Below are 24,830 nucleotides of genomic sequence, written 5' to 3'. Positions count from 1 at the left end.
TGGTTGTATATTTCTTGTTCTTTATGTCCACCTTTCCTCCCCCTAAAAGACCACGGGCTCCTTGCAGGCAGACACTATTAATAATGATGGCAATGACAACAGTTCTGATGGGTCACTGGGCCCTTCTTGTGTACCAGGCCCACAGCTGAGTGATTTACATAATTTCTCATTCAGTATTTATTGTCTCATTTGACAGATGAAGAAATCGAAGCTCTGAGAGGTTGAGTAACTTGTCCAAGATCACCCAGCTAGAAAGTGATAGAACTGGAATTTTAACCAAATCTGTCTGACTGTAAAGCCCATGCTTTTCCACACTGTGCATACTCTTTGTCACTGTTGGTTGTTTGATTCAGATTTCCTTGAGTGCTCTTCACAGTGGCGTCTCTGAGGTTTTCATCGGGTGGTAGAAAAGCCGCCTGTCAATAAGAGAGCAGATAGTATTCTCCGTAGCCCAGATGGTTGGTTGGGATGAGAACACTCCAAGCTCCCTGTGCGTTCTTCCCACCCCCACTTTCTTGCCTCTGCACACCCTTCGCTGCCCCACAACCTCTCTCTCTCTCTCTCTCTCTCTCTCTCTCTCTCTCTCATTCCTTTCCCTGGGGACACCTGAGCAGCCAGAGGACTCTCCCTAGATGATCGGGGATCTTCTACGGGTCTAATATCTTTTGATAGAGTTGGTAAGAAAATGGAGCCATGGATCAGCCAAAGTCCCCGCAGAGAGAATCCGGACTGAAGACGAACCCCCGTACTCCTTTCCCGTCACAGCTCACCTTCCCTTCCCCCAGTCAGAATCCTTGTTTGGGGGCTCCCAAGCCTCTGGGCTCAGCCCCACCCCTCTCCCAGCACCCTAAAGTTCGGGGGCTGCATTCAAGCGAGAGATTTCCAAGTCGAGGTGTGTTGGAGGGACTTCTGAGGGCAGCTTGTTCTGGAAGAACGGGGGGGAAAAGTGGCAGCCACCGCCGCTGTCTCTGAGGACATCAGCGGAGCTTCCTGGGAGACCCTCTGCCCTTTCCCCTCCCACCAGCCCAGGCGAGCAGGGACCAAGCTTGCTTATTGTCACCTGACGCTGGGCAGCCTCTGATCCCATTGGTGGAGCCAGATTCGGTCTGGCTCTCCCGTTCTTTCTCGCCTTCTCTGCCTCTCACTCTCCTCCACGCTGCTGTGATTTCGCTCTTGCCTCCCCTTGCGCTCGGCTGGGAAGATCGCCTGTCTGGGGGCAGTAGCCGTGCGCTGCAGAGCCAGGCAGGAGCTGCCTGCGGGGCATGGAAGAAGCCTCTTTGGCAGCCTCGAGAGGAGTGGGAGGAGCGAGCGAGCGCCACTGCCTGTGACCCCGGCATCGCCGCTGCCCCTCTCCCTGGGGAGAGCACGTCGGCACAGAGGGCTCTCCCTTCCCTCCCTTCCAGGTCTTCCTCTGCAGAGCCCCGTGGAGCCAGGTGAGTGCCCTTCCTCCCAGAGCATCCCGCTGTCAATTCTGAGAGGGACTGAGGGGGCAAGGGGCTAGGAGCTGGGGGCACCAGGGGCCAGCCACTGCCCACGGTGCCCACCTGGATTGCCAGGGCCAACGACCTTGTCCCCTGTCCCCCAGGGCCTTGGCAAAGGGATTAACAGCTGGGTCCCGTCCCCAGGGGCACCACAGTTAGTCATCCCGTGACCATTCTGCTGCAGTCAGCGATGCCAACAGGGAGAATGGGGTAGGGGAAGATTCCCCCCCGGCTTGTGGGTGGCTTTTCTGGAGGGGCATGGGCAAGGGGTATCGGTGTGTACAGCACGTATGCATGCTTGCGAGGCCACTGGAGGTTTGCTTGCGTAGATAGTTCTGTATGCACACACTTAGGCTCTTGTGTGGGTTTCCACTGCTGGGTGGCATGTTTAGGGACATATGTTTCTTGTACACGTGAGCTACGTGTGTGGGGGGATCACTTATCCGAGTAGCCTCTGGGTTGTGTGGGTGGGGGCAGCGTGAGGCAGTATATTTATGGGGTGGACATACCACTTGTCATGGGTGTGGGAGGACATGTTGAGGGAGGCAGTGCATGTAACCAAAGGGTTTCTGTGTGGGGAGGGGCAGCTCCAGAGCAGAAAGGGGTAGGTAGGTGGAGAGCGTGGGCAGAAGCCACTGTCCGTGCGCAGACCCACGTAGGTGTGCAGACCTGTTGGCATGTGGAGGATCAGGGCTGGCAGAGTGTGGCTAGGGACAAACCACGTTTTCAAAGTCTGGGTCTTCGAGCCTGGAGAAGATTGGAGAGAGAATACCAGAATCTGGGCAGGGGTTGACGTGCGTGTGAGTGTACATGCGTGTGCAAGCCGGCATACGGGTCGCATGCCTTCTGTGGAAGTAGCACACGTGCATGTTGGCGCCTGTGGCTTTCTTTTTTTTCCCCCAAATATGGCTTGCGAGAAGGTGTGCGTATATGTGTGTGCGTGAGCCTCTGGACTTCAACACGTGTGGGTCTGTGTGGAGGTGACAGCTTGTAGAGGGAAAACTGTGGGACATTCTTAGAATGTGGAAGGGGGTGGAGGCACCTGAGTGCGTAGGTGAGTGCGTGGGACCGAGAAGGTCCGAGGAGGTGTGTGCAGCCCTTGTGTGGCAGGTGTGGGTGGGCACACTTGGTGCATGTGTGCGTGTGTGCGTCTGCGTGTGCACTCATGTTCCTGCCTGTGTGTGGGTGTGTAAATGCTTGTCTTGGCAGTGCAGGTGTTCCTCAGGTGCTGTCTCAACCTGTCCCTCACACCCTGACCTTCCCCAGTCATGGGCTTGGAGAACTGGGGCTCACACCCACCCTTGGTCCACCCTGGCATTGCTGTTCTCCCAAGTGTCACTCACGGCCACTCTCCCAAGCTAGCACGGGGGAGTAATCTTAGCTCTTCTAGAACTGTAGAAAGGAAAGGATGAGCCAGGTCCTGGGGAGCCCCCCCCCCACATGGCTGGCCCTGTCTCTGGGGGAGAGTCTGAGGAGAGGAGTATTGAGGCAGGAATAGGTGCCCACCTGTGGGGTAGGCATAGATTGAATCTGCTGTGGGTGGGAGGCGGTCCCTCAGGTCCTCTGTGGGGTGGGAGTGTGTCTGTGTTGGTGTGTTGTGTTGGTGCATGTGTGTGTGTGTGCATGTGGGTGCATGTGTGTATCTCCCTGGGGAGCTCCTCACTGGGAGCCCAGAGGATGCCAACTCCCCCAGTCTCCACATCTGTCCCCATGAATTATAAACTGGTTTATTATTATACAGCTGTTTCCCAATCCTATTCTGCTTTTCTCGGGGGTGGACCTGGTAGCACCCCCATGTTTGTTTACCACAGGATTCCCTGCGCACAAGCCACTGACATTTGGCTAAATTTCACGACAGGCAGGCTCATAATTTAGGGTAGGAAGCCAAAAGGAAACATGGGCTCAGGGAGCACCCTGGAACGGGTGAAGGGCATCACCCATATCCTTCCCCCTATGCCTGCCACTCAGGCAGCCCACGGATGAATTTAGAGATACCAGGCTCCACAACAGATTAAGTGACAGGCAAGTGTGGGTTGGATCTTCTGGAAGCTATAAATAGAAGTCCCTGCTTTCGAAGGCACAAGGTACCCTCACCCTTCCCGCCTGGGCAAAGAGAGGAGAAGAAGCAGAAAGGGGAGGAAAGGAAACAACATTCCAGAAAGCTGAGGTGTGCTGGGACGGGGCTTGGGAATGAACCGGGAAACCACGAGCTCCGCTGGGCACTAAGCAAATGCCCAGGAGCTAGTCCAACCCACGTTCGTGTTCTTGTCCCAGAGACAGTCCCGCCCCGCTCCCTCCCCATCTCTCTTCCCACCCTGTCCCAGAGCCAGGCCACAATCAGGGCCAGAGTCGGCTCTTCCTAGCTAAAGTCCAGGTGGGTGCCAGGGTGTGGTCCTTTCATACACGGACTAGCAGCCCAGGTGGAAGCAAAGGGGTGAGAAAAGAGGAAAGGTAAGAGAAAATGTAGCTACTGGAAAGGGAAGGATAGAAGGAAGAAAGATAAATAACAGTGAAACCATGTGTAGCTACGCATATACACATGGCACGTATCACACACACACTCACATGTGCGCATACAACCTTTGCTTAATGATAGAGAGTTTGGGCTCTGGGGGCCCCTGGGTGGCTCGGTCGTTAAGCGTCTGCCTTCGGCTCAGGTCATGATCCCAGGGTCCTGGGATCGAGCCCCGCATCGGGCTCCCTGCTCAGCGGGAAGCCTGCTTCTCCCTCCCCCGCTCCCCCTGCTTGTGTTCCCTCTCTCACTGTGTCTTTCTGTCAAATAAATAAAAAAGATCTGAAAAAAAAAAAAAGAATTTGGGCTCTGGAATCAGATGTGAGTTCAAATCACTTTATAGCTGCATGACCTCTAGCATCTCGGTATCGCCCCAACCTCAGTGAACTCATCTGTAAAATGGGGATAATAAAAGTACCTACCTATGGCGAGGCTTGCATGAGATGATGCTTGGGCGATTATCGTCACATATCGGCCTGTCGTGGATGTCAAAGGCAAAACGAATTATTCAAACGAGTCAAGCAACAGAAGATCAGCTGAAAGGGAAGAGTGATAGTTGCAAAGTTAGGGGTGGGAGGAGAGCTGTGGCCCATGCTGCCCCCTCCCACCACTGGCGTATCCACGTGCATCTCCGTGGCGCTTGGACTCCCAGCTTGGTCTTGGTGACCCTCCCTGAGTCACCCCGAGGGAGAAGGGAGGCCTGAGCCTGAGCGACCTGGCACCCTTGGCCTCTTGGCTGCCAGGGCCCTCTGCCCGCCTCAACCCTCACACGGGTCTCCTCAGTGGGCGCTTCCTATCTCTCCTACCCGGCCTCATACAGTTCTCTCCACCCCCACCCCTTCCTCTTTTCACGCCTGCTGGCTGAGGGCCCCCCTCCTCGGCTCCATCTGCTGTGAATCTGTCCTGCCCGGTGTTTGCAGCATTCCCACTGCCTCTGCCACCTGTCAGGTGCCGTCTGCTCTGCAGACCCCTCTGAGGAGAGCCAAGAGCCCCCCTAGGGGGGATACCCCATCTCACCCTTGGTCCTACCCCTCCATCTTCCCATGCACTCTTCCCATCTGATTTGATGAGGCAGGTGCAATCAGTGGATTTCCAAGGTTCCAATTTGCAAGGGATGCTGGGAGCAAGACATTCCAGAAGACTCTGGTGGGGAGGAAGGGGCTACTGCTTCCTCTCCCCTCAGTCCCCACAGGAGCCAAGCCAGAGAGGAGCATGGAGCTGCTGTCCACGCCCCACAGCATCGAGGTCAACAACATCACCTGTGACTCCTTCCGCATCTCCTGGGCCATGGAGAACAGTGACCTGGAGAGGGTCACCCATTACTTCATTGACCTTAACAAGAAGGAGAACAAGAACTCCAACAAGTTCAAGCACCGGGTGAGTGGAGGGTGCGCAGAGGGCCTCTTGCTCATACCCCTCCTTGAAGGAGGCAGGGTAATGGAGCGCTTGCTGGTGGGTGATGGTTGGGAGTCCGACAGGCCTGGTTCAAACCCAGGCTCTTCTCCCAGTGTAATCTTAGGAAAGTTATTTAGCCTCACTGAGCCCAAGTTCCTTCACTGGTAAAAAGGGAATAATAATGCCAGCCCCCGCAGGCTTGTGAGAGGCTTCAGTGAGGTAATGTTTGCGTGGTGTCTGGCTTGGGGCCCAGCCCCCGTGAACGCCATTATCGGCATCACGACTGGGGCTTCAGACGGGGCGGGAAAACCTGAGGGGGGCCACAGACATCACACCGGGGGCTGGAGTCTCAGGGTATGACAAAGCCCCCGACTCAGGAAGCAGCTTTGTTGTTGACTGTGTGGGCAACATGGGCCACGGGAGGGCTGGGGCCCTTTGCTTGGTCCTCATTGACCCCTCTTGGGCCGCCGTGATCCTCTCTGCCCCTGGCCCTCCGGCCTACTGGTGGCTGGGTTTAAGAAAGCAGCATGGGAGAGTCCTCTGCTGGCTGGGGTGTCCTTTCCCTGGGTTAAAGCCGGGATGGGGGTGGGTGGGAAGAAGGCTCCCATCTCCTCAAGCTGGCAGAGAGGAAGGGGGAAGAGTGAGGTGGGAAGGAGCTGGTTCCCACGACGACTGCATCATGTGGGTTACTCACCCTCTCTCTCTTTGGAACTGGCTCTCCCGATCTGGGTGTCTTTTGGCAGGCCAGTTGCCACGGTGACGTGAATGTTCAACACCACCCCCTTAACCCTCCCCCCCCAAAGAATAAGGCATATTTTCCCTTCCTCCCTGGCTCTCAGCATTTGCTGTTGCCGTGGAGACGGCACTGCAGTGTGCAGAGCTCTCAAAGTCTCCCTCAAAAACGGAGGTCTCGCCGCCCTCAACTTTTCGGCCTCCACCCCCGTGGCCTTTCTCCTTAGTTCCCAAGAGAACGGGCATCAGGGGGCATTACTGAGGGGTGGAGGGCTGGGGGGTATCTGTATGGCCTTCCCAATGGCCACTGCTTGCTTCCGCAGGAAAATGGTGGCCAGGGCGCCGAGCCATTGAATCTCTGAGATTTTGGCCCTCCTCGGGCACCCTAGGGGCCGTCTGGGGAGCGTGAGGTCTGGAGGAATGCCAAGATTGGGCGCGACCCCCAGTTTGACTCTCGGCTCTTCTGCATCCCATTTCTCAGGATGTCCCCACCAAGCTTGTGGCCAAAGCCGTGCCACTGCCCATGACAGTAAGAGGCCACTGGTTCCTGAGCCCCCGCACGGAGTACAGCGTGGCCGTGCAGACGGCCGTGAAGCAGAGTGACGGGGAGTACCTGGTGTCCGGCTGGAGCGAGACGGTCGAGTTCTGCACCGGGGGTGAGGCCGTGCTGTCTCGCTGCTTTGACACATCGGTCTTAGTTAGGGTCGGAAGGGGGCTGCGTCTTAACCCAGCAGACGCTATGAGCACCTGCTGAACGCGGGCACCATGCTTCGGCCATCAGGGAGGCACCCCAACGAGATCTGCCCCCGCCCCCCGCCAAGCCCACAGTCTGACATGGAGAGGTGGGGAGGCAGACGTCATCACTGCTAGTTGGGCTGCCAACACCGCTTCCGAACAGGGATGCACTTCCTTTTCGGGCTCGGGGCAAGCATGCTGTTTTGAATCGTGGTAAAATACCCATAACACAAAGTTTCCCATTTTAACCAGTTAAGCGTATGGGTCAGTACGCTACACGACAGCTCTCCTCCTCACTTCAGCCCCTGGCAACCACCATTTCACTTGTGTCTCTGTAACTTTGACTCCTCTCGGTAGCTCCTGCGAGGGGGATCACGCAGCATTTGTCCTTCTGTGACTGGAGCATTAGTTCCGTTATTTCACTCGGCATCATGTCCTCAAGGTTCATCCATGTTGAGCATGTGTCAGAATGTCCTTCCTTTTTAAGGCTCAATAATATCCCGTTGTATGTATAGACCACACTTTGTTTATCCATGATAGGTCGAAGGACAGTCAGTAAGTAATAATAATAATAATCCCATTTGCTCACCCTGAGCCCCCACTTAGCCTGGGAACCTGACCCCTACTTAGGGGTCCTGCAAACCCTCTTAGCAGAATTAAGTTGGCAAATTCCAGTATGAACAAGCACCAGGCTTATGTGTACCTGGTAATGGATGACCCAGGACCTGCCCCACAAATAGTCCACTCTTTAGGTGTCCACAGGGGGGACCGCTCCAGATCTCTCTCTGTCACAAGGAAGGGGCAGGGAACATTCCTAGCCCCGGGCCTCTGAGGCTGCTGGCTCCATCCTCTGCCAAGGCCCATGCCCTAAGTCTCCTTGAGTTGCCATTCTTTTTCGAGCGGTGCTTTTTCTTAGCTCGGCTGCAAAACCCCACTCTGGAGGTGCTCCCACTCCTTGCGGGAAAAGCCTCTTGGTTTACCCCAGAACTCCACATGTAGTGGGAGTTTAATTCAAACTGGGGAGCTGGGGATGGCTGCAGTCCAGTCCCCACTACTCTTGCCAAACCCAGCACCCTGGCCAGGGCTGCATCAGCAAGGAGGAAAGGGCACCTTTTTCTAATTTGTACAAAGGCCCTGTCTTGGCTGGCAGCAGCCCTGCCTGAGCCTCAGGGCCCCAGACACTGGTCCTGGCCCTGGGAGGTGTCTGGTCTTACCATCCTGTCTCCGGCCTTCCCTGCTTCTCCCAGGATGCCGAAGCAGTCACTGCCTCCGACCCTGCTCTGGCTACCCACTCACGTCAGTGCTCAGCAGGCTCCTCGTGAGCCCCTACCTATAATGACAACTGGCTTCCGTGCGGGTGGTATGGATGGCCTCCTACCTGCTGGATTTGGGGAGCTCCCCCTAGGGGACCTCAAATTCTCCCCTCTCAATCCTTCTTTTGCTTGCTGGTGTTCTTCACATGAGGATGGCCAGGGATCACAGCTCCTGGGGCCCCCAGCATGACTGTCTAACTGGGCAGCCCCTGCCCCTTTCTGACTCAGAGAGCTGAGCCTCTGGCAATGAGAGTGCAGGGGTGATGAGGACAAACAGCATCCAGCTGTCCATGTTCCCAGCTGGGCCACCTGGCTTGCTCCTATGTGGTCCAAGGTGCTGTGACTGTTTGGTATCCCCTGTTGCTCTGAGGACGGAGGTGGGCTGACATACTCCGTGTGCAGTGGGTGAGTGTGGGGGCATGAGGCTGTGATACCCAGCCTGGCCCTTACCAGCCGGGACTCTTGCAGATTATGCCAAGGAGCACCTGGCCCAGCTGCAGGAGAAGGCTGAGCAGATCGCAGGCCGCATGCTCCGCTTCTCCGTCTTCTACCGCAACCACCACAAGGAGTACTTCCAGCATGCCAGGTACGGCGTGGCCCCCAGCAGGGGCCTGGGTCTCGCCTTCCGCCCCTGGCTCTGCTTTGCCTGGACAGCCCTGGCTGTCTGACGTCACGCCCACCTTGTCTTTGCCAGACCCTCCTACGGAGTCCCTATGGCCTCTTATCACAGGCTGGCTGCTGGGGATTGGGCTCCAGGGAAGGAGAGAGCTCTCAGGACGGGGATGCCTGGGGGAACCATGCGAACTGGCCTGGGTGAACAAGATCTTGGGTTTGCTCCTCCTTTGGGACAGTTCCTTTCACTGGCTTCTAATGCCAAGGGTCAGCTGTCTCTCCAGTTCAGGCCCTGGGTCCCAGGGGGAGGTGGTGAGGGGAGCACAGGGTGAGAGGATTCTGTGCATGAAGGGTCCTAGTTTTCAAACTGTGTGCTGCAGAGGCTGGAGGCTCCAGGGAGGTGTCACAGGGCATTTTAGGGGGGTATTGAGGGGTTGTTGAGGAAATTAGGGTGAGGCTCGGTGGGCCCCACATCTATCGATCAACTGGAGCAGCTTCAATTTCACTGCTTATCGACTGCCTATGTATAATATCTTTTGGGGAAGAAAGAGAGGGGCTCTGTAGTCCAAAAATATTTGATCCAATTGATGATCTGGTCCAACCCTTTCAGCCTATAGATGGGGAGCCTGAGGCGCAGAGAGCCAGTAAGTCACTAGTCACCTGGGACATCCAGGACCTGGCAAGGGTGAAGCCGGGTCTGGGGCTGCCCACCCTCCCCAGGCCTGCTGACACCGCCCCAATCCATGTCCTTCTAAGGCAGGGCTAGGGCAACCTGTTAGTCTTACTGTCTTTGTCATTGCATTCAGCTGGGGGTGGGGTGCTCCCACCCTACCCCAGCATGGCAGGGAGCTAATGGGGTGTTTGGTTTTTGTACTAAAGAAGAGAGGCAGCAAGGTGAGTGGTGAGCACACTGGCCCAGTTCCAGCTCCTTTCTCAGCAAGCACGCAAGAGAGAGAAAGCACCCATATGTGCCAGGATGTAAAGATGAATAAAGGGCAGAGTCCCCCCTCTTGAAAACCTCAGAGTCTATCAGCGGGACAGTACAGACAGATGGAATGTAAGAAGTACGTGTGATTGTTGGGTAAAATTCAGTACCTGCACGTAGTAGGCAAAGTTTTGTTGAATACAAGTGCCTGATGTTCCTGGAAGATTTTGGAGAGGAGGGGACACCTGTGCTGGGCCTGGAAGGATGATTAGGAGTTTGCTGGGCCAGGTGAAGAGAGGTCCAGGGAAAGGCAGTCCAGGCAGAGGGAAGAGCACTGCAAAGGCACAGAGGCAGGAAAGTTGGGGTTCATGTGTGGCTGGAGAATGTTACTTGTGGGTGTGGGGGTGGTGGGAGGTGGGGTCAGAAAGACCAGACCTTGATGGCCTTGCTTTTCATGAACGCTCCATCAAAGGGTTTTAAGATGGGGAGTGGTAGGTTCAGATCTCTCCTCTGTGAAGGAGTGGCTTGCATCAGCCCATCTCCAGGGCTCTCCCTGCTCTCACATTCTGGAATGTTCTATTTGCGACTGATGGAGGCGGCAGCTGGTGGGAGAGCTGGGAGCTGGGCTGGCTTCCTTCTCAACCACACACAGCAGCCAAGCGTCAGCCCAGCTAACCAGCGGCATTTTCTCTTCCCTTTGGCATTTTTCCCCGGGGTGGGCAGGACCCACTGCGGGAACATGCTGCAGCCCTACCTGAAGGACAACAGCGGCAGCCATGGCTCCCCAACCAGCGGCATGCTCCACGGGGTCTTCTTCAGCTGCAACACAGAGTTCAACACAGGCCAGCCTCCTCAGGACTCCCCCTATGGCCGCTGGCGCTTCCAGATCCCTGCCCAGCGCCTTTTCAACCCCAGCACCAACCTCTACTTTGCAGACTTCTACTGTATGTACACAGCTTACCACTATGCCATCCTGGTGCTGGCCCCCAAGGGCTCCCTGGGGGACCGCTTCTGCCGTGACCGCCTGCCCCTCCTGGACATTGCCTGCAACAAGTTCCTGACCTGCAGCGTGGAGGATGGGGAGCTGATCTTCCGCCATGCCCAGGACCTCATCCTGGAGATCATCTATACCGAGCCCGTTGACCTGTCCCTGGGCACCCTGGGGGAGATCAGCGGGCACCAGCTCATGAGCCTGTCCACTGCTGACGCCAAGAAAGACCCCAGCTGCAAGACCTGCAACATCAGTGTGGGCCGCTAGGGACTCCTGGGGAGCTGGGGGGCTAGGGAGAGATGACAGGCAGGGTGGCGATGGGTGGCATAGGTTCAGGGAGCTGGCTTTCTCTCCCCTGCCCCCCCCCCCCCAGCTCCCTCCACGCCACAGCCTCCCCCTTTCCCACCCCGTGGCATTAGAGGCAACAGAGGGTGTCCCCTTGGTAGGCGTGGCCTATTCACCCCTGGTGGACTTGGTAACGCTTCTTAGCCTCCGTAGGTTGGTGGAAGGAGGGTAGATTTCTGGAGATTTCCCCATTCCTGGTTTCCCTGTCCTGCTGTTTCTTGCTTCATCCCGGCCTCCACCTCATGGAAACTTACAGCCTAGGGGCTGTCGCTGAGCAGCCACCCCGGGCCAGAGCCCACGTGTTGCTTGCCCGCCCCCAGAGGCGCTGCAGAGAGCTGCGGGTGCTCCTCTCCAGCCCCGCCCACCCCACTCAGGGCCAACCACAGGATACCCCTCCCCTCTGTGCCGGCCCCGGGGGCTTCTGACTCCAGGCCTGGCCCTTTCCCTTTATACATAGTCTCCTGCACCGCTCTGACCCCCCCCCAGCACCCTCTTCCTGCATGGGGAGAGCTGTCCCTCCCCTTCTCCACCTGCCCTCTAGAAAGGGGCCCTCTTTTTCCTCCTGGCTTTGGGGGCTCCGGGCTGTTGGGACTTTTCCTTTCTCCTCTGGAGATGATGTGTACCCCAGCGTACCTTCTCCCTTGCTCAGAGCACTGAGGTCTGCGGTGGCAGCCACTGGGGTCGAGGAGGGGGCCAGAGACCCCTGAGACCCAGAGGTAACCCTTCTCAGCCCGAAGGGGGCCGCCTCCTGCCCCGAGGGGACCCAGTGTGGAACTAGAACTGAGGGCTTTCCCAAGAGCCCCTGCACCCTGCCTGACTGTGCGCTTTGCTCACTCTCTCTGCCACGGGGCCGTGACTGCACCGTGCCTGCGTGTGATCTGGACTGTGGCTTCCCTGCCACCGCACCTCACGCCCCGCCCACCGGCACCGTCTGCTGCCCACCGCCAGCCCGTTGGCAGAGAGCCCCTTCCCTGGGGAGTTCTTGGAGATGGCTTCGGGGGACTCCCAGCGTTTTCGCCTATTTCCTACTTTGGCATGGGTCATGAGGGTGGTGAGGGCGGACCCCTGGGATAAACGAACCAAGTCGGGGGGCAGGTGGAGGTGTGCATGGAGGCAGCTAGCTGTTCAGGGGATGGTGGAGGTGATGGCAGGCGGAGGACAGCAGCCCCCACAGTGACAGCCAGATCGCCGTGATGAAGTACCGAAGGGGCCAGAAGGCCAACAAGGCTATCTCAGTAAGGGCGCAGGTGGGACAGCTGGTCGCCTCTTGTGTAGCCACAGGGAGTGGTGTGGTCAGCTGTCTCGGTGGCACGGAGCAGGTCTGGGGGCCCTGGGAGAAGCATGGAGGAGAGGACATGGCCCCCCAGGCCTTTTCCCCCTCTGCTGACTGCGTTGCTCTGGGGGGTGGCCCACTGCTCTCCCCTGGCCCTGTGTCTGCCCTGAGCTGGGGGCACACCCGCGTTGTTGTGCTTGCGACGTGCATCAATAAACCACCATGGCCTGAGAGCCCCGAATCTCTTTGAGCTCTGGGAGGGGTGGGGTAGGCAAGTTGTACAATCACAGAGGAACCCAACTGGGGATGTCCCCCAGGACAAGACATCTGGAACTGTCTCCAAGGTGTTCCAGATCTTGCTGCGGGAGGCAGGGCTCAGAAAGCAAAGCCGTATCTCTAGCTTAGAAGGGACTTTGGAGGTCTTTTGGTGCTACCCTGCACTTTGCGGAAGGGGAAACTGAGGCCTTATGAGAGGGGAACCTGTGGCAATCTGAAGACCTTAGCAAGGTCCCCTATTTGGAGCCCTTCCCAATGCAGCAGCCTGCCACTGCGTCAGACCCAGATGCTGCTGAATTTCCCTCGCCCAGAGCCCAACTCTCCCCTCCCCAGCAGGGCTCCTCATTTGCAGATCTGAGTCACCTCTGCGTCTATTATTATGGACTTATTAAAATGATCTTCTGCTGGAGGTGAAAAGCTCCAGAAAAATTAGAGTCACCTCACTGACACTGCCTGGCTCAGGACCAAATGAACATGTGTCATCCAGAGCTTGGGGCACAGCCTCCTTGGGCTAGGGGAATGCTGAAGGGCAAACGACCGCTTCCTGAGGGCCTACTATGGGCCAGGCATTTGGCCAAGTGCTTTCACACACATCAGCTTATGTAGTCTTCACAATGGCCCTCCGCCATAGTATTCCCATTTAACAGATGAAGAAATTGAGGCACAAAAAAGTTAAATAAAAGTCTTGCCCATGTCTTACAGCTGGTAGGCAACAGTGCCTGGATTGGATTCAGAAGCTGGAATCTTCCCATTCCACTGTCCTGTCTCCCCTAGTGTCTGCCAGGAGCCGCCTGAGCAGTAAGACTATGGGCAGGCTGGTCTCAGCACTTGGCCCTCTCAAGGGTTTCCCCTCTATATCTCTTCTGGCTGATCAAGGCTGCACCTTGATCCTGAATAACACCAGGGGGGGCTGTGGAGTCACAAATGCCAAGGAGCCTTCTTTTAAAGGAGTAGTGGGCAGCACTGGGTGTCCAGAATCCCACAGACAGGGAATGACCTCCAGGTCCCATCCTTCCCTCCTCTGGTCAGGAGACCCCCACCCCACCCCAGAGGGGTTTTCAGAATCCTTCAGAGGCGCAGGCTTCAGTCTTCCTTTTGTGAACCCTCTGGGTTTCTTAGGGAAAGATTGGCTCCCAGTGTCCTCTTTAGTGGGGGATGAAGGCAGCGAACTGAGGGGGGGGTGGGGCCGCACGTAGTTTTCCCCAGAGAGCCTGCTTCTCGTTGCTCTCTCCAGATGGCCGCTCTGCTCTGCTCTCCAGTTGCTGGAGGCGCTTGTCAGAGCTGGGTCAGGGCACTGGCTGGAATCTGCCCTGAGGTCCCTTCTGGCCCCTGTCCCTCTAATCTGACCTGGTGGAGGGAGAGAGGTCTACGTGCGAGTGCGCGTGCATGGGCACGCGCGCGCGCGCGCACACACACACACACACACACCACCTCCCTAGACTGGATTTAGAAGACACACATGGCTGCCACAGAGAGCCACAAAGTGAGGGATAACCCTGGACTGTAGCTGCCACCATCCAGCCGAGGGCCCCAAGTTAGCCCTGCTCCAATGCAGGCAGGGAGGGAAAATGAGGCAGTGGCCACCACGGGGTGCCTCCGGGTTACAAGCGGGGTGCTCTGCCGTGCAGGCACAAACACACAGACCCACCCAATGCATACACATGGCTACATGCCCTCGTGCCCCCAGCTGTCGGTCTCTGTCTCTCCGCTCTGCCCATTCCTTCCCTACTGGGCCAGCATCTTTTTTTTTTTTTTTTAAAGATTTTATTTATTTATTTGAGACAGAGAGAATGAGAGAGAGAGCACATGAGAGGGGGGAGGGTCAGAGGGAGAAGCAGGCTCCCTGCCGAGCAGGGAACCCGATGCGGGACTCGATCCCGGGACTCCAGGATCATGACCTGAGCCGAAGGCAGTCGCTTAACCAACTGAGCCACCCAGGCGCCCAGCATCTTTCTTTTCATCTTGGATGGATGACAGTCTCCCCAAGGTAGTGGGCAGGGAGGAGGCAGCTCTGAGGACCCTCACAGTTTCGTATGGTTTTGGTATGTGTCTCTTCTCCATGTTAGGAAAAAAGGTGGCTGGGGTCCCAAGGAAAGGGATGAGGAGGGACCATTCCCCCAAATGGAGGGAGGCCTTCAGGAAGCTGAGCTGAGGTGATTGGCCATAAAATAGCTTGGCCACAGCATCTGGAGGAGATTGGAACCAGATGTTCTGAGATGGGGGAGGGGAGGGTGTGGGACTGGGAGGAGGCTGGAGCAGGAGAAGCAGGCTGGTCAGTAGGAGGCTGAGTTGGGGGGCCTCGTGGCTCTCTGGAGAAAACATCTGGCTGCCCTCTCCCCACTCCCCAAGTCAGCACTACTATTTTTGCAAACTGGAGCAGCAAATCTTTTCACAGATTCTAGAACAGCCCTGTGTGTAAGGACAGTCAAGCACAGGGTGTGACTTGGGAGGTGCCCAGAAAGGCTACCAGCTAGCCAGAAATGTCTCCTGCTGCCCCACAAGCCCCGCCTTGCTGTGGGCTAAGCATGGCCTTCTCTGGCAGGAATCCTTCTGCCCTCAGCTCCTAATGCTCAACTGGAAACTAGTGTACCCAGAAGTTTCCTTTTTGCATAGAAAGAGAGTAGTCCAGGAACTGGAAAACTGTCTGGTAGAGGGAAGGAAAAGAAGGCCCATTTATGGAGAGCCTCCTATTTGCAGGCACTGTATCAGGATCTCCTCAAAGGGCATCTCATTGCTTCCTTGCAACCCTGAATGTGTTGTCATTCCCCCGTCTAGATGAAGAAACTGAGGCTCAAAGATGTTAAATGACTCACCCAGGGGCACACAGCCACCAAATGGTAGAGCTTGTGTTCGAAACTGGCTATGTTTGCATGCAAGCTTTTGAACTTTTCGTGACACAGAAGCAGATAGGGGGAGGGGGAGGGGAAGGGAAAAGGGGGAAAGAGAAGGAGGAAAGTGGTGGTGCGGGGCATGTGACTTTCCTCCTACTATAGTGGAGCCACACTTGGCCCTAGAAGATCCCCCACCCCCCTGCTGGTGAGGAACCCCGCCCTCTGGCTGCTTGGAGACTAGACCCTGGGTTTTCTTGTCCACCTCAGCTGTGGCAGGAAGGGTTGCTGAGGACAGGGGAGAGGCTTGGGGAGCAGAGGCCCAGGGCGGAGGCAGCTGGCCAGCACCACTGGACAAAGGATGGCAGAGCCACGTCCCCTGACTGCCAGGCTAACGCTGTTGTCCCCGCCTCTGCGGGCTACAAAGGTGCTCCCAGAGGCAGGAGTCTGAAGCTCCAGGCTGTGCGCTAATCTCGAGCTGGGAGCACAGTCAGGGGCAGGTCCATCCCGGCTTCTCTGTTCCTGGTCATGCCCTCAGGACCAAGGGGGCCCTCAAGGACTTGCAGACAGTTGTAGGAGCAAGGGGACCTTCTTCTGACATGGAGTCAGCTGAGCTGCTGGGCAGCGCTGCCTGGAGCTGGTCTAGTCTAGAACCCTGAAGCAGCCAGAAGGTGAAGGTGGGTGGGGTTCTGAGAGCACATGCATTAAGTTCTGGAATATGTATCAGTGGCCTGCGCCCAGCTCCTGAGCAGCCTCCACCACCCAGAGGCAGCCTCCGAAGATGGGCCCAGAGTGGACAGGGAAGGCCCACCAGCACGGTCCCTGCGTCATTAGAGGGGTCTGAGTCTATGGTGGTGATGGAGTCTTGGGACAGGCTGTGGCATTGCTGTTCACAGAGTGGAGGGCCGGCTACTCTCTGTGGGCTGGAGCCCTTAAGTCTGGGTAGGGTTAGGATCCTGGCTCCTTCTGGACATGTGGCTCGTGAACTGGGAGTATGGGCCTCTGAGCTTCAGAAGAACGTGGAGGGCTGGTGAGAGAGCTGTGACCACTGACTACAAATTCTGCTGTGGAGGAGCTGATGCCAAGTTGGTTGGCCAAGTGTCTGGGTGAGATGCCCAGGCAGCTCCAATGGTCTGGGGGCCTTTCCATCCCTCTCAGGGCCTCCAGGCTGTCCGGAGCACTGAGGTCGGAGGAGGTGGGGGCAGGGAACGGTGGTCACGACGTCACAGGCTGTGACCTCCCTGGAACAATAGGCGGTAACCCTTCAGCCCATCACCCCCTCCCTTGCAGGACCTCCCGGGCTCATCTGCCGTCAGGACTGGATGAGAGAGCGGCAGCCTGACAGTGGGAGCAGGCCAGCTTCCTAGAAGGAGAGGGTCCTGCCTACACATCGGATGCCAGCAATATGTCTGGTTTCTACTACTGCATTCTGCTAAAAGAGCCTGTCTGGGGTGCACCATACTATGCTGCTGCCTGGGGGTAGGTCCCCTCCCACAGTCCAGAGAGCATCTGGCCCAACACGGGCCTCTGCAATAGGGAGGGGCTTGAGGCCAGGAAAAGACCTACAGACCCACCGAAGGATCTCAGGGAGCCCCAGGGCTGGGAACAGGATGCCTGGCCCTCTCTGAAATAGGGGCGTGGCCAGCCCAGGCCAAAGAACCCAGGTCCTCTCTCTGCTTTCTTGCCCCTTGAGATCCATGAAGAGAAAGGAGAGAGAGAGGCTCGTCTGAATGGAAGGAGCAGGGATGTGACTTCTCTCCTCCTGGCCTCTGGGAATCAGGTCTGGGCCTCACTGCTGGCTGGGGAGGGAGAAGGCCATGGCAGGAAGGAGGAGGCCAGCCGAGACACAGCCTTGGGAGAGGGGGCCAGAGCTGGAATGTTTGCTCAGTGGCTGCTGAGTGTCTGGCTCTTGTCTGCATGGGAAGAGAAGGACCCGCAGGGGGCCAGCACTCAGTGTTTGACCTTCAGGAAGGCAGAGTTTCAGGGCCAGTTCATGGATCTGTTCAGGCTGATGCCAGTTTTCTGGCTTCTGGTGGGCTCTCCCAGGACACCCTCCAGCCCACCCACCCCTTTCCCTAGACAGAGACAGAAAACCCGGGTGGACACCAGCTGGACAGACAACATGCCTAGCCCCTTTTACATACGTCCCCCCCCCCCCCCCCCAAAGCCTCCTTACAGAATGTTCCACTGCTCACGTCGTGTGGGAGGGCTATGAGCACCGTGTGTGTGCCGTACACCTACGGGCTGAAGTGCGCGAGGAGGCTGTGTCTGTGTGTGCCCGAGTGTGAAATCACACCCTCAGGGGTCCTGGAATCGAGGGATGGAAGGGCAGCCAGCGAGGCCAGGTGTCCCGGCTGCGGGCGGCTCCCAGACACAGCCAGCCTGCACATCTGGAATGAGATGCCCACCCCCCACACCCCCTCATGTTCCAGACAGCATCTGGCACGAGATACTCGCTGTAACACTTTCCGTTTATTGGCTGGGGTGCCCTGGTGTGGCTGACCAGCCGCTGGGCCCGAGACAAGCCCTGTCTCATTCCCCCACCCCCTCCCCTGCATCTCCCCACTGTGGCTCCCGTGGGACTCATATGGAAACTCCGGCCCCAGGAAGTGGGGAAGTGGGGGCTTAAAACAACCAAACGGAGGTTGGAGAAGGGGTGGGGAATGTACGTGACAATGAAGATATGCCACCAGCAATACACAACACAGCGTGTGGGGAGGGCAGGGAAGCTGGGTGGGCCTGCTGACAGACGCTCTCCCCAGCAGGCCAGGCCCCCAGAGAGCAATGGCTACTTCAAGTGTCTCGGTGAAGGCTCTGGCTCCTGGCCCTGGCCCCCTTGCTCTGGTGGGGGCAAGGAGGAAGGGATCGTGAAGGAGTCCAGTTCCCCTGCCTCCTGAGGACAACCTCGCCTGGACTGTCGGCCCGCAGGTCCCGGCGCCCGGGGGACGGGGTGCCCCCCTCCTGCCCACCTCCCACTGTGCGGTCCAGGTGACTGAGGGCAGCAGGCCTCCCGTCCCCAACCCTCCTCCCCCCCCATGAGGGCACGGGTCATTTTCTGCTGTGCAGTGTGTCCTGGAACTTGGTGCTGGTGTACCGCAGGTGAAAGCCTTTTTTGGTGATGGTGTCATCTGAGTGGAATTTCACCAGGACAGAATCTCCCGCCGAGTACACCTCCTCAGGAGGCTGACAGAGGAAAGGAATGGGCATGAGGCTGAGGCTGCTATTGTTCCTCCCCAGGATCCCCTGCTCTGAGGAAGGCGGGCGGCTCCCAGACAGTCACCAGATTCCCCCAGCCCCTTGAAGCAGGAGGAAGACTATTGCCAGTGAGAGTTTAAGGGGATGCCTGGAGGAGGGAAGAAAGCAGGGGATAGAGGAACTTGTCTTAAGTTCAGAGTCACACTTCATTCTAAACCCAGCACTGCTATGAACTAGCTAGTTGTGAAGCCTTAGCAAGGCACTGCTCGCTTCTGGGCCTCGCTTCCCTCAAGGGCAAATGGGAGAATTGCTCCCTGCTCTCCAAGCCTAGAAGGGCTGGTGGGGGGGGGGAGCAAATGAGAGGATTGTGAAAGGGTTTTACAAAGGGAGTGGGTTCTGAGAGGCTGCCTTCTCACTGTCTCAGCTGTCTCCTGGGGAAGACAGGACAGCTGGGTCCCCCAGGTGCAGATGTGCCCATGCCCCTCCTGTCCTCCCCCGGTTCTGGCTGTGGTCAGCTTCAGGTGATGCCCTTTCCTAGGCTCCTGCGAGCCCCTCCTCACCTCTGCCTGCAGGACCTCCAAGTGAGAGCTACCCGCAGAGCATCAGCACACACATGCCCTGGCTCTCAGGGCATAGAAAGCATCATTTCCGAGAACCTTGGGGACATTTCCAGTAACCATGCCAGGAAGCCCTGACGGGATTGGGTTCCTTTCCCAGGTCCCCTCCCGCTGGCTCCAGCCCAGTGGAAGTCTCTGGAAGAAGCCACCTGGGGACACTGGATTTGATGTGTGGCTCACTGGAATGTGCCAGATCAAGGGAGTTACAATGGGCAAAGTGGAGAGGGGGTGCTGGCTTTGCAGCCAGGGGATTTCAGAGGGGTGAGCCAGGCAGGAGAGGGGCCTGTGTGCTCCGCTCCTGCCCCACCTCCCCACCTCTCCACCCTGTCCCAGTCCTACAGAGGCTGAAGCTCTGTCCTAAGGACACATTCAACGGACTAATGGTGGGTCCAGTGGATGCTGCAGCTCTGGGAAGTTTAACCCTTCCTAGGGTGCCCAGGTTGCCCTGGAGCATGTGCATGAGACAGGTGAGGGACCAGGGAGGTGACGGGAGGGAGGGGGTGTGTGTGTATGTGTGCGTGTGCGTGTGGTGTGCATGTGCCCATGTGTAATGATGTGTGTGTGTGTGGTGTGTGCATGTGCCCGTGTGTAATGGTGCGTGTGTGTGTGTGGTGTGTGCATGTGCCCATGTGTAATGGTGTGTGTGTATGCGTGCACTCGTGTGTAATGGAGAGGGGAAGATGATGTTCTCTGAAGGGGGAAAGGATTCACAAAAACAAAAGAAAAAAAAAAACCAAAAGAAGCCACAAGCTCTGACTGAGAGGAAAATAAATCCACCTTTGTGGTTTCCCGTGACCTCGGTTAAAATCCCATGGAGCAAACTTTTGCCCACTGCCTCTGAAAGTGCCATTTTTATGGACCAAGAAGCAGTGTCCCGCATCTGCTCGGACAGTAGCACCAAGGGCTTTGGGACCAGCTGGCCTCCCGCCAAGAAGGGTACCTGGCAGTGGAAGAGATGAGGGTGTTTTTATGGCTCAGCCAGAATGACTGCTTAGCACAGTTCGGCTCAGGCCCCAGGTTCCTGGCTTTTGCCCCAGCCTCTGCCCTGATCTTGGGCCCTGGTAAGCTGCCTTGGGACGGGAACAAGGGATGAGGGGGGCAGAGGGAATTCCATCCTCCTCCCCAGATGCAAGCCACCCGGTAGGTCCAACCAAACTAGTGCTGAGCAGGCTTGGGTCAGGGCAGGGCCTGTCCCAGAGGCTGCAGAAACCACAGTGTTGGCCAAAAAGGGACCGAATTTCCTGGGTGGGGATGGCCCGGGGCAGGGCGGGCCTCCATGAGCAGCCACCCACCAGGCAGGGTCTCTGGGCTCCTGCAAGGGGCCGGGCCTGGGCTACCACCCACCCTGGCACCCCGCATGGGCGCTGGACGGGGGGGCGGGGTCTCACCCCTGAGCCGCAGTAGCGCCCCAGTCTGGGGGCTGTGCCGTCATAGCCATCGAAGAGCTCCATGTAGTCGTAGCCACAGTCTGTCTCCTCCTCCACCTCGAAGGTCTGGAACACCAGCTCCACGCCATAGCCTTCCTCTGCCACGATGACCCACTCGCAGTCCACCCCCCCGGGGTAGTTGTTGTCACCAAACTGGGCATGGGAGTAAAGATCCTTTGTCTTCACCTCTGCCCGCACCTGGCCTCCGCACTCTGTGGGAGGACAACGAGATCAGCCAGCATCTCTGAGCATGGCCGAGGGCCAGGCGCTGCACCTCGCCACGCCGAACCCTCGTGGCTGGATGGGGGGCCACACAGCTAGTGGTGGGCGGCTGTGGACCTGGCCCAGGACACGGCCCACGACAGGTGCTCTGCTGCTCCGCCTCTGGACCGATGCCCACAGAGGCCCGGGGACACACCAGGCTGTTAGTCAACTCTGAGCAGAGGCACCGGGAGCAGGGGGCACGCTTGTCAAAAGAGGCCATTGCTAATTTGCTCCTTCTGACGGCTGCCCTGGAAGAATGTGGGCCCTGCGTTGCCAGAGCTTCCATTCTTCAGAGAGAAGAACTACATCTGGATTTTCTGTGAAAACTCTTGATTTTTAAATGTTGGCTCACATTTTTAAAAAACACAGTGTGGGCCAAACAGAGCAGGTCTGAGGGCCAGAGAGAGTTCCGGGCCTCCAGTCTGTGACCCTCTGCTGGGAGGGGCAGATGAGAGCACGCAGGGCAGGGCCAGCGGCGCCCATCCTCCTGGGAAAGCCCTCTGGCCCCTAGGACGCCCGGTGCTTATGCTTCCCTGGAGGGGTGGGAAGGGGGTGGGACGGGACCCAGGGCAGGAACTGAGTTGCAAGGGAGGAGGGGAGGCTGTGGACCCATCAGTCCTGGGGACGCCCCAACAGGGGGCTCAAGGCCCACAAGGAGCCTGTGAAGCCCCCATCTGACACCCTCCCCAGCCTGGGCTCCAGCCTATCTCTGCTGATGCTTTGTTTCCACTTCATGGCTGTCCTCACACACCCGTTGTTCAGGCCAAACGAAATGACCTGCGGTCACTTGTATACACCCCGAGTTATCCTGGGGTTGTGGCTGGGCCTGGGCTCCTCCCCTGGCTGGAATGACCCCACCAACTCCCATTCGAAACTAGAGCTTATCATGTTTTGCCTCATGCTCTCTTTATCTGTGCATGTCCCAGCTCACCTCTGGACTGGGAGGTCCTGGGCTGAAGGTGGGGGAAGGGCTCCTGCCTGATTCATCACCATGTGCCCCGCTGAGGCTCACATGGGGCCACAGCTCAGCAAAGGGCTGCTGAATAAATGGGCAAGGGATCACTAATTCCCTGATTCCTAATTCCCTCCAGGGCCGAGGTGTTTGCTTCCTTTTTGGGACAGGCACTTACAACACCGCCTCAAACATGTTATGTGTTAATAAGTATCTGTACAGTGAATGGATGAGTGACTTGTGGGGGTTGGAATGTGGGTGGGCTGCTGCATGGTCAGGCGTCCTACCGCTGGGGACTCTGGGGCTTCCCTCCCCATCCCTGGCTTCCCCACCCACTGTCGTCACTGCCCTCTGTTTTCCAACTTCACAGCCCCTAATCAGGATCTCCCCCACTCTCCTTTTAGTGCTCCCTTTCTGCTCCCCTGCTCGGCCCTTGGAACACAGTCTCTCTCCACCCAGGCCACAGGCTTGGTCTAGCTGTGCCTTCACACGCTCTTCCTCACCCTCCATGGGAGCCTCCTGAACCTGGGCCTGCCTCTGGGGCCAGGACCAGCAGATGGCTGCAGAACAAGACAGCATGAGGGCACTGGCTGCCCAGCGCCCTGGCCTGAGCCGGCCTCACCTGTGGAGTGGGACGCCTGGAAGCCCTTCCTCTGGACGGAGTTGTCCGAGTAGAAGCGCAGGAACATGCGGCTGCCCGTGGCCAGGACCGGCTCGGGCTTCTTGCTCCCACAGAAGCGGCCCAGGACGGGGGCCTTGGCGTCACGCCCGTCATACACCTCCAGATGGTCATAGGCACACTCGGGCTGGGACTCGATGTCCATCTCCACGAAGGTCTGGAGGGCACGAGGGAGGACAGCAAACTCAGAATGTGGCTGCGGGCAGCAGGTGGCCCCAGATCTAGGCCTCCGGACCCCAGCTCCTGGAGACCCAAGGAAGTGGTCACTGCTGGTGGCACGGCTGGAAGCAAGGAGGGAGGGCCTGGGGGGGGGGCAATGGCAGGCAGGGCCTCTCTCCAAACCAGATGGGGGGCTCACTAGGATCCTCAGAGGGGTGACAGCCCTGCGGGCTCAGCCAGGCCAACAGCCTGCAGTCTGCATCGCTCTGAGTCACCCAGGGCTTTGGAGCCGATAGGAAATAGGCGGCGGCCGGATGGCATGCAGGAGCGGGGCGCCCATGTGGGCTGGGGTGTGGGCGCCTTACCAGCTTGACCCGGTGGCCGGGGGTGCTGGAGATAGCCCAGGTGCACTCCTTCTTGCTGGGATATTTGTCAGGCCAGTTGGGGCTGGTGATGGTGCCGCTAGTGGATGTCACCTTGTGGTCACAGCCAGCTGTGGGGAAGTGAGGGGAAGGAGATCAGCAAGGACCCCGGGGCTCCAGTGCCCCCTGTGAGGAAAGGAACAAAGCCCTTCCCTCCTGCCCTCCTTGCTTCTTTCTCCTGTCCCTCACCTGCCAACGGATGGAAGGCTTACATGACTTCTTTTCTGTTCCGTTACCCACAGGCGGGGAAATCTAGCTGCGGGCTTCCGTGCAGGGCCCTGCCTGGTAGCATCCATGGAAGCCCCCCTCACAGCTGCCCCTGTGCAGAACCCTGGATCTCTGAGGCCATCTGGCCACACCCCCTCTGCCCTCCACGATGCTGTCATCCTTTGGTCTCCTGCCACACCTCCACATTCACAGAAGACTTTGGCACCTGACTCAGTTCTCTACCCACTCCTGCTGCCATTCTAGGGCTGGCCTCTCTGTCCCTGATCTTCTCAGCTCTACTGGTGCTTATCTTCTTCTCCTCGAGGTGGGCTTGCTTATGACCTTACTGGGCCTTGCCATTACCCACCATTTCCTCATGCTACAAATATCACCTCTCTGTGACCACCTCCTGTTCTTCCAGGGTGCTCAGGCCCTCACTGTCCGTTCACTGCTTCTTCAGCTTTAGAGAGCCCTCCATGGCCTTGATCCTTCTAGTTTCTCCCAACATTTCCTCCTTGGTTGACTTAACTTACTTTCCTATCTGGCTGGACCACACGGCTGATCACCGCCGCTACTCAACACACTGTCCTTAACTACGCCATCTTGGAGAACCCCATCTGTGACCCTAACCACTGGAGACCCAAACCACTTGATACTCTTGGATCTGTCCCTCACCACCTCCACCTCTCACCTCCTCAACAATGGCTCCAAACCCTCAGCCCTCTCAACTCCCAGCCCCTCCTACCCAGAAGACCAGCTCACCTCCTGCCTCCTTGAGAAAATCAGGGCCTCAGATAGGAACAACTTCAACTTCCTGGCCCCTACCTGCAAACTCACCTTCCCTTTCCTTGTTTCTAAGAAGCTGCCTCTCCTTCTGTGAGCTGGAGCTCACTGCCACCCACCACCTGGGGACCTTTTTACCTCACATTATCCACCCTCACTCTCTGTGCTGGCTCTACCAGCCTGTGGGCCTTCCTAAGCTTTGCCCTATCCTAAAATAGCTCTCCCATGGCCCTACGTTCTCCTCCGGCTGCTGCCCGTCCTCTCTCATTTTCTTCTCAGTTGACCGTCAAGAAAACTTGCTGTCACCCCATTCTCACTACTTAAGGCTCCTCGATCCATTGCAATCTGCCGTCTGCCTCTGAAAGTGTGGCCTCCCAAACAAATTTAAGAGCTGATGCTCATTATTTATTATCATCCAATTTGACAGGTGCCTCCGGGGAAAATGGGCAACCAGTGCACTGCGGGCTGGGGAGGAGAGAGGGACGGGTGGCTGCCTACAGTCAGCGGCTCATAGGACGAACGCACAGCCACGAGGCCCTGAGAGCAGGGGGCGGGCCTCACAGAGGCTCCGGTTGGTGGAGGCACGTGGAGCCCCTGGCTCTCCATGTTGGACCTGTGGGCTGTGTCTGTCATCCTTCTGTGGTTCCCCACTGCCACACTTACTGCCGTTCCCCATCTCGACACTGGCCTTCCCTCCAACTTGTGTG

At 57.7% G+C, this 24,830-nt stretch overlaps 2 protein-coding genes across 2 annotated transcripts in view; one reads left to right on the top strand and one right to left on the bottom strand.

Annotated features, from left to right (window-relative positions):
* Window positions 1–1,001: 1,001 nt before the first annotated feature.
* LOC110588471 (phytanoyl-CoA 2-hydroxylase interacting protein) lies at window positions 1,002–12,541 on the top strand. The gene is made up of 5 exons (XM_021698796.2): window positions 1,002–1,433; window positions 5,177–5,370; window positions 6,602–6,776; window positions 8,637–8,754; window positions 10,429–12,541. Exons 2-5 carry the CDS (start codon window positions 5,206–5,208, stop codon window positions 10,961–10,963), a joined length of 993 nt encoding a protein of 330 aa, XP_021554471.1. The 5' UTR covers window positions 1,002–1,433; window positions 5,177–5,205; the 3' UTR covers window positions 10,964–12,541.
* A 5,338-nt stretch (window positions 12,542–17,879) lies between these two features.
* The window catches only part of BMP1 (bone morphogenetic protein 1), a gene marked incomplete at its 5' end in the record, with an annotated part of 42,591 nt that continues 35,640 nt past the window's right edge, over window positions 17,880–24,830 (bottom strand). The window contains 4 exons of the mRNA XM_021698765.2: window positions 17,880–18,601; window positions 20,619–20,869; window positions 22,496–22,709; window positions 23,077–23,204. Of these exons, the coding sequence (XP_021554440.2) occupies window positions 18,467–18,601; window positions 20,619–20,869; window positions 22,496–22,709; window positions 23,077–23,204 (728 nt within the window). The remainder of the gene's footprint in view (window positions 18,602–20,618; window positions 20,870–22,495; window positions 22,710–23,076; window positions 23,205–24,830) is intronic.

This window comes from Neomonachus schauinslandi, chromosome 2 (assembly GCF_002201575.2).
Source record: "Neomonachus schauinslandi chromosome 2, ASM220157v2, whole genome shotgun sequence".
NCBI classification, from domain to species: domain Eukaryota; kingdom Metazoa; phylum Chordata; class Mammalia; order Carnivora; family Phocidae; genus Neomonachus; species Neomonachus schauinslandi.
Note: the sequence above shows the minus strand (reverse complement) of the source record. Positions and strands in the feature narration are given on the sequence as shown.

Coding starts and splice junctions, on each gene's coding strand:
- LOC110588471 (XM_021698796.2), top strand. CDS start 5,206: ATGGAGCTGCTGTCCACGCCCCACAGCATCGAGGTCAACAACATCACC. Junction 5,371..6,601: donor CCAACAAGTTCAAGCACCGG/GTGAGTGGAGGG, acceptor CCCATTTCTCAG/GATGTCCCCACCAAGCTTGT. Junction 8,755..10,428: donor GAGTACTTCCAGCATGCCAG/GTACGGCGTGGC, acceptor CGGGGTGGGCAG/GACCCACTGCGGGAACATGC.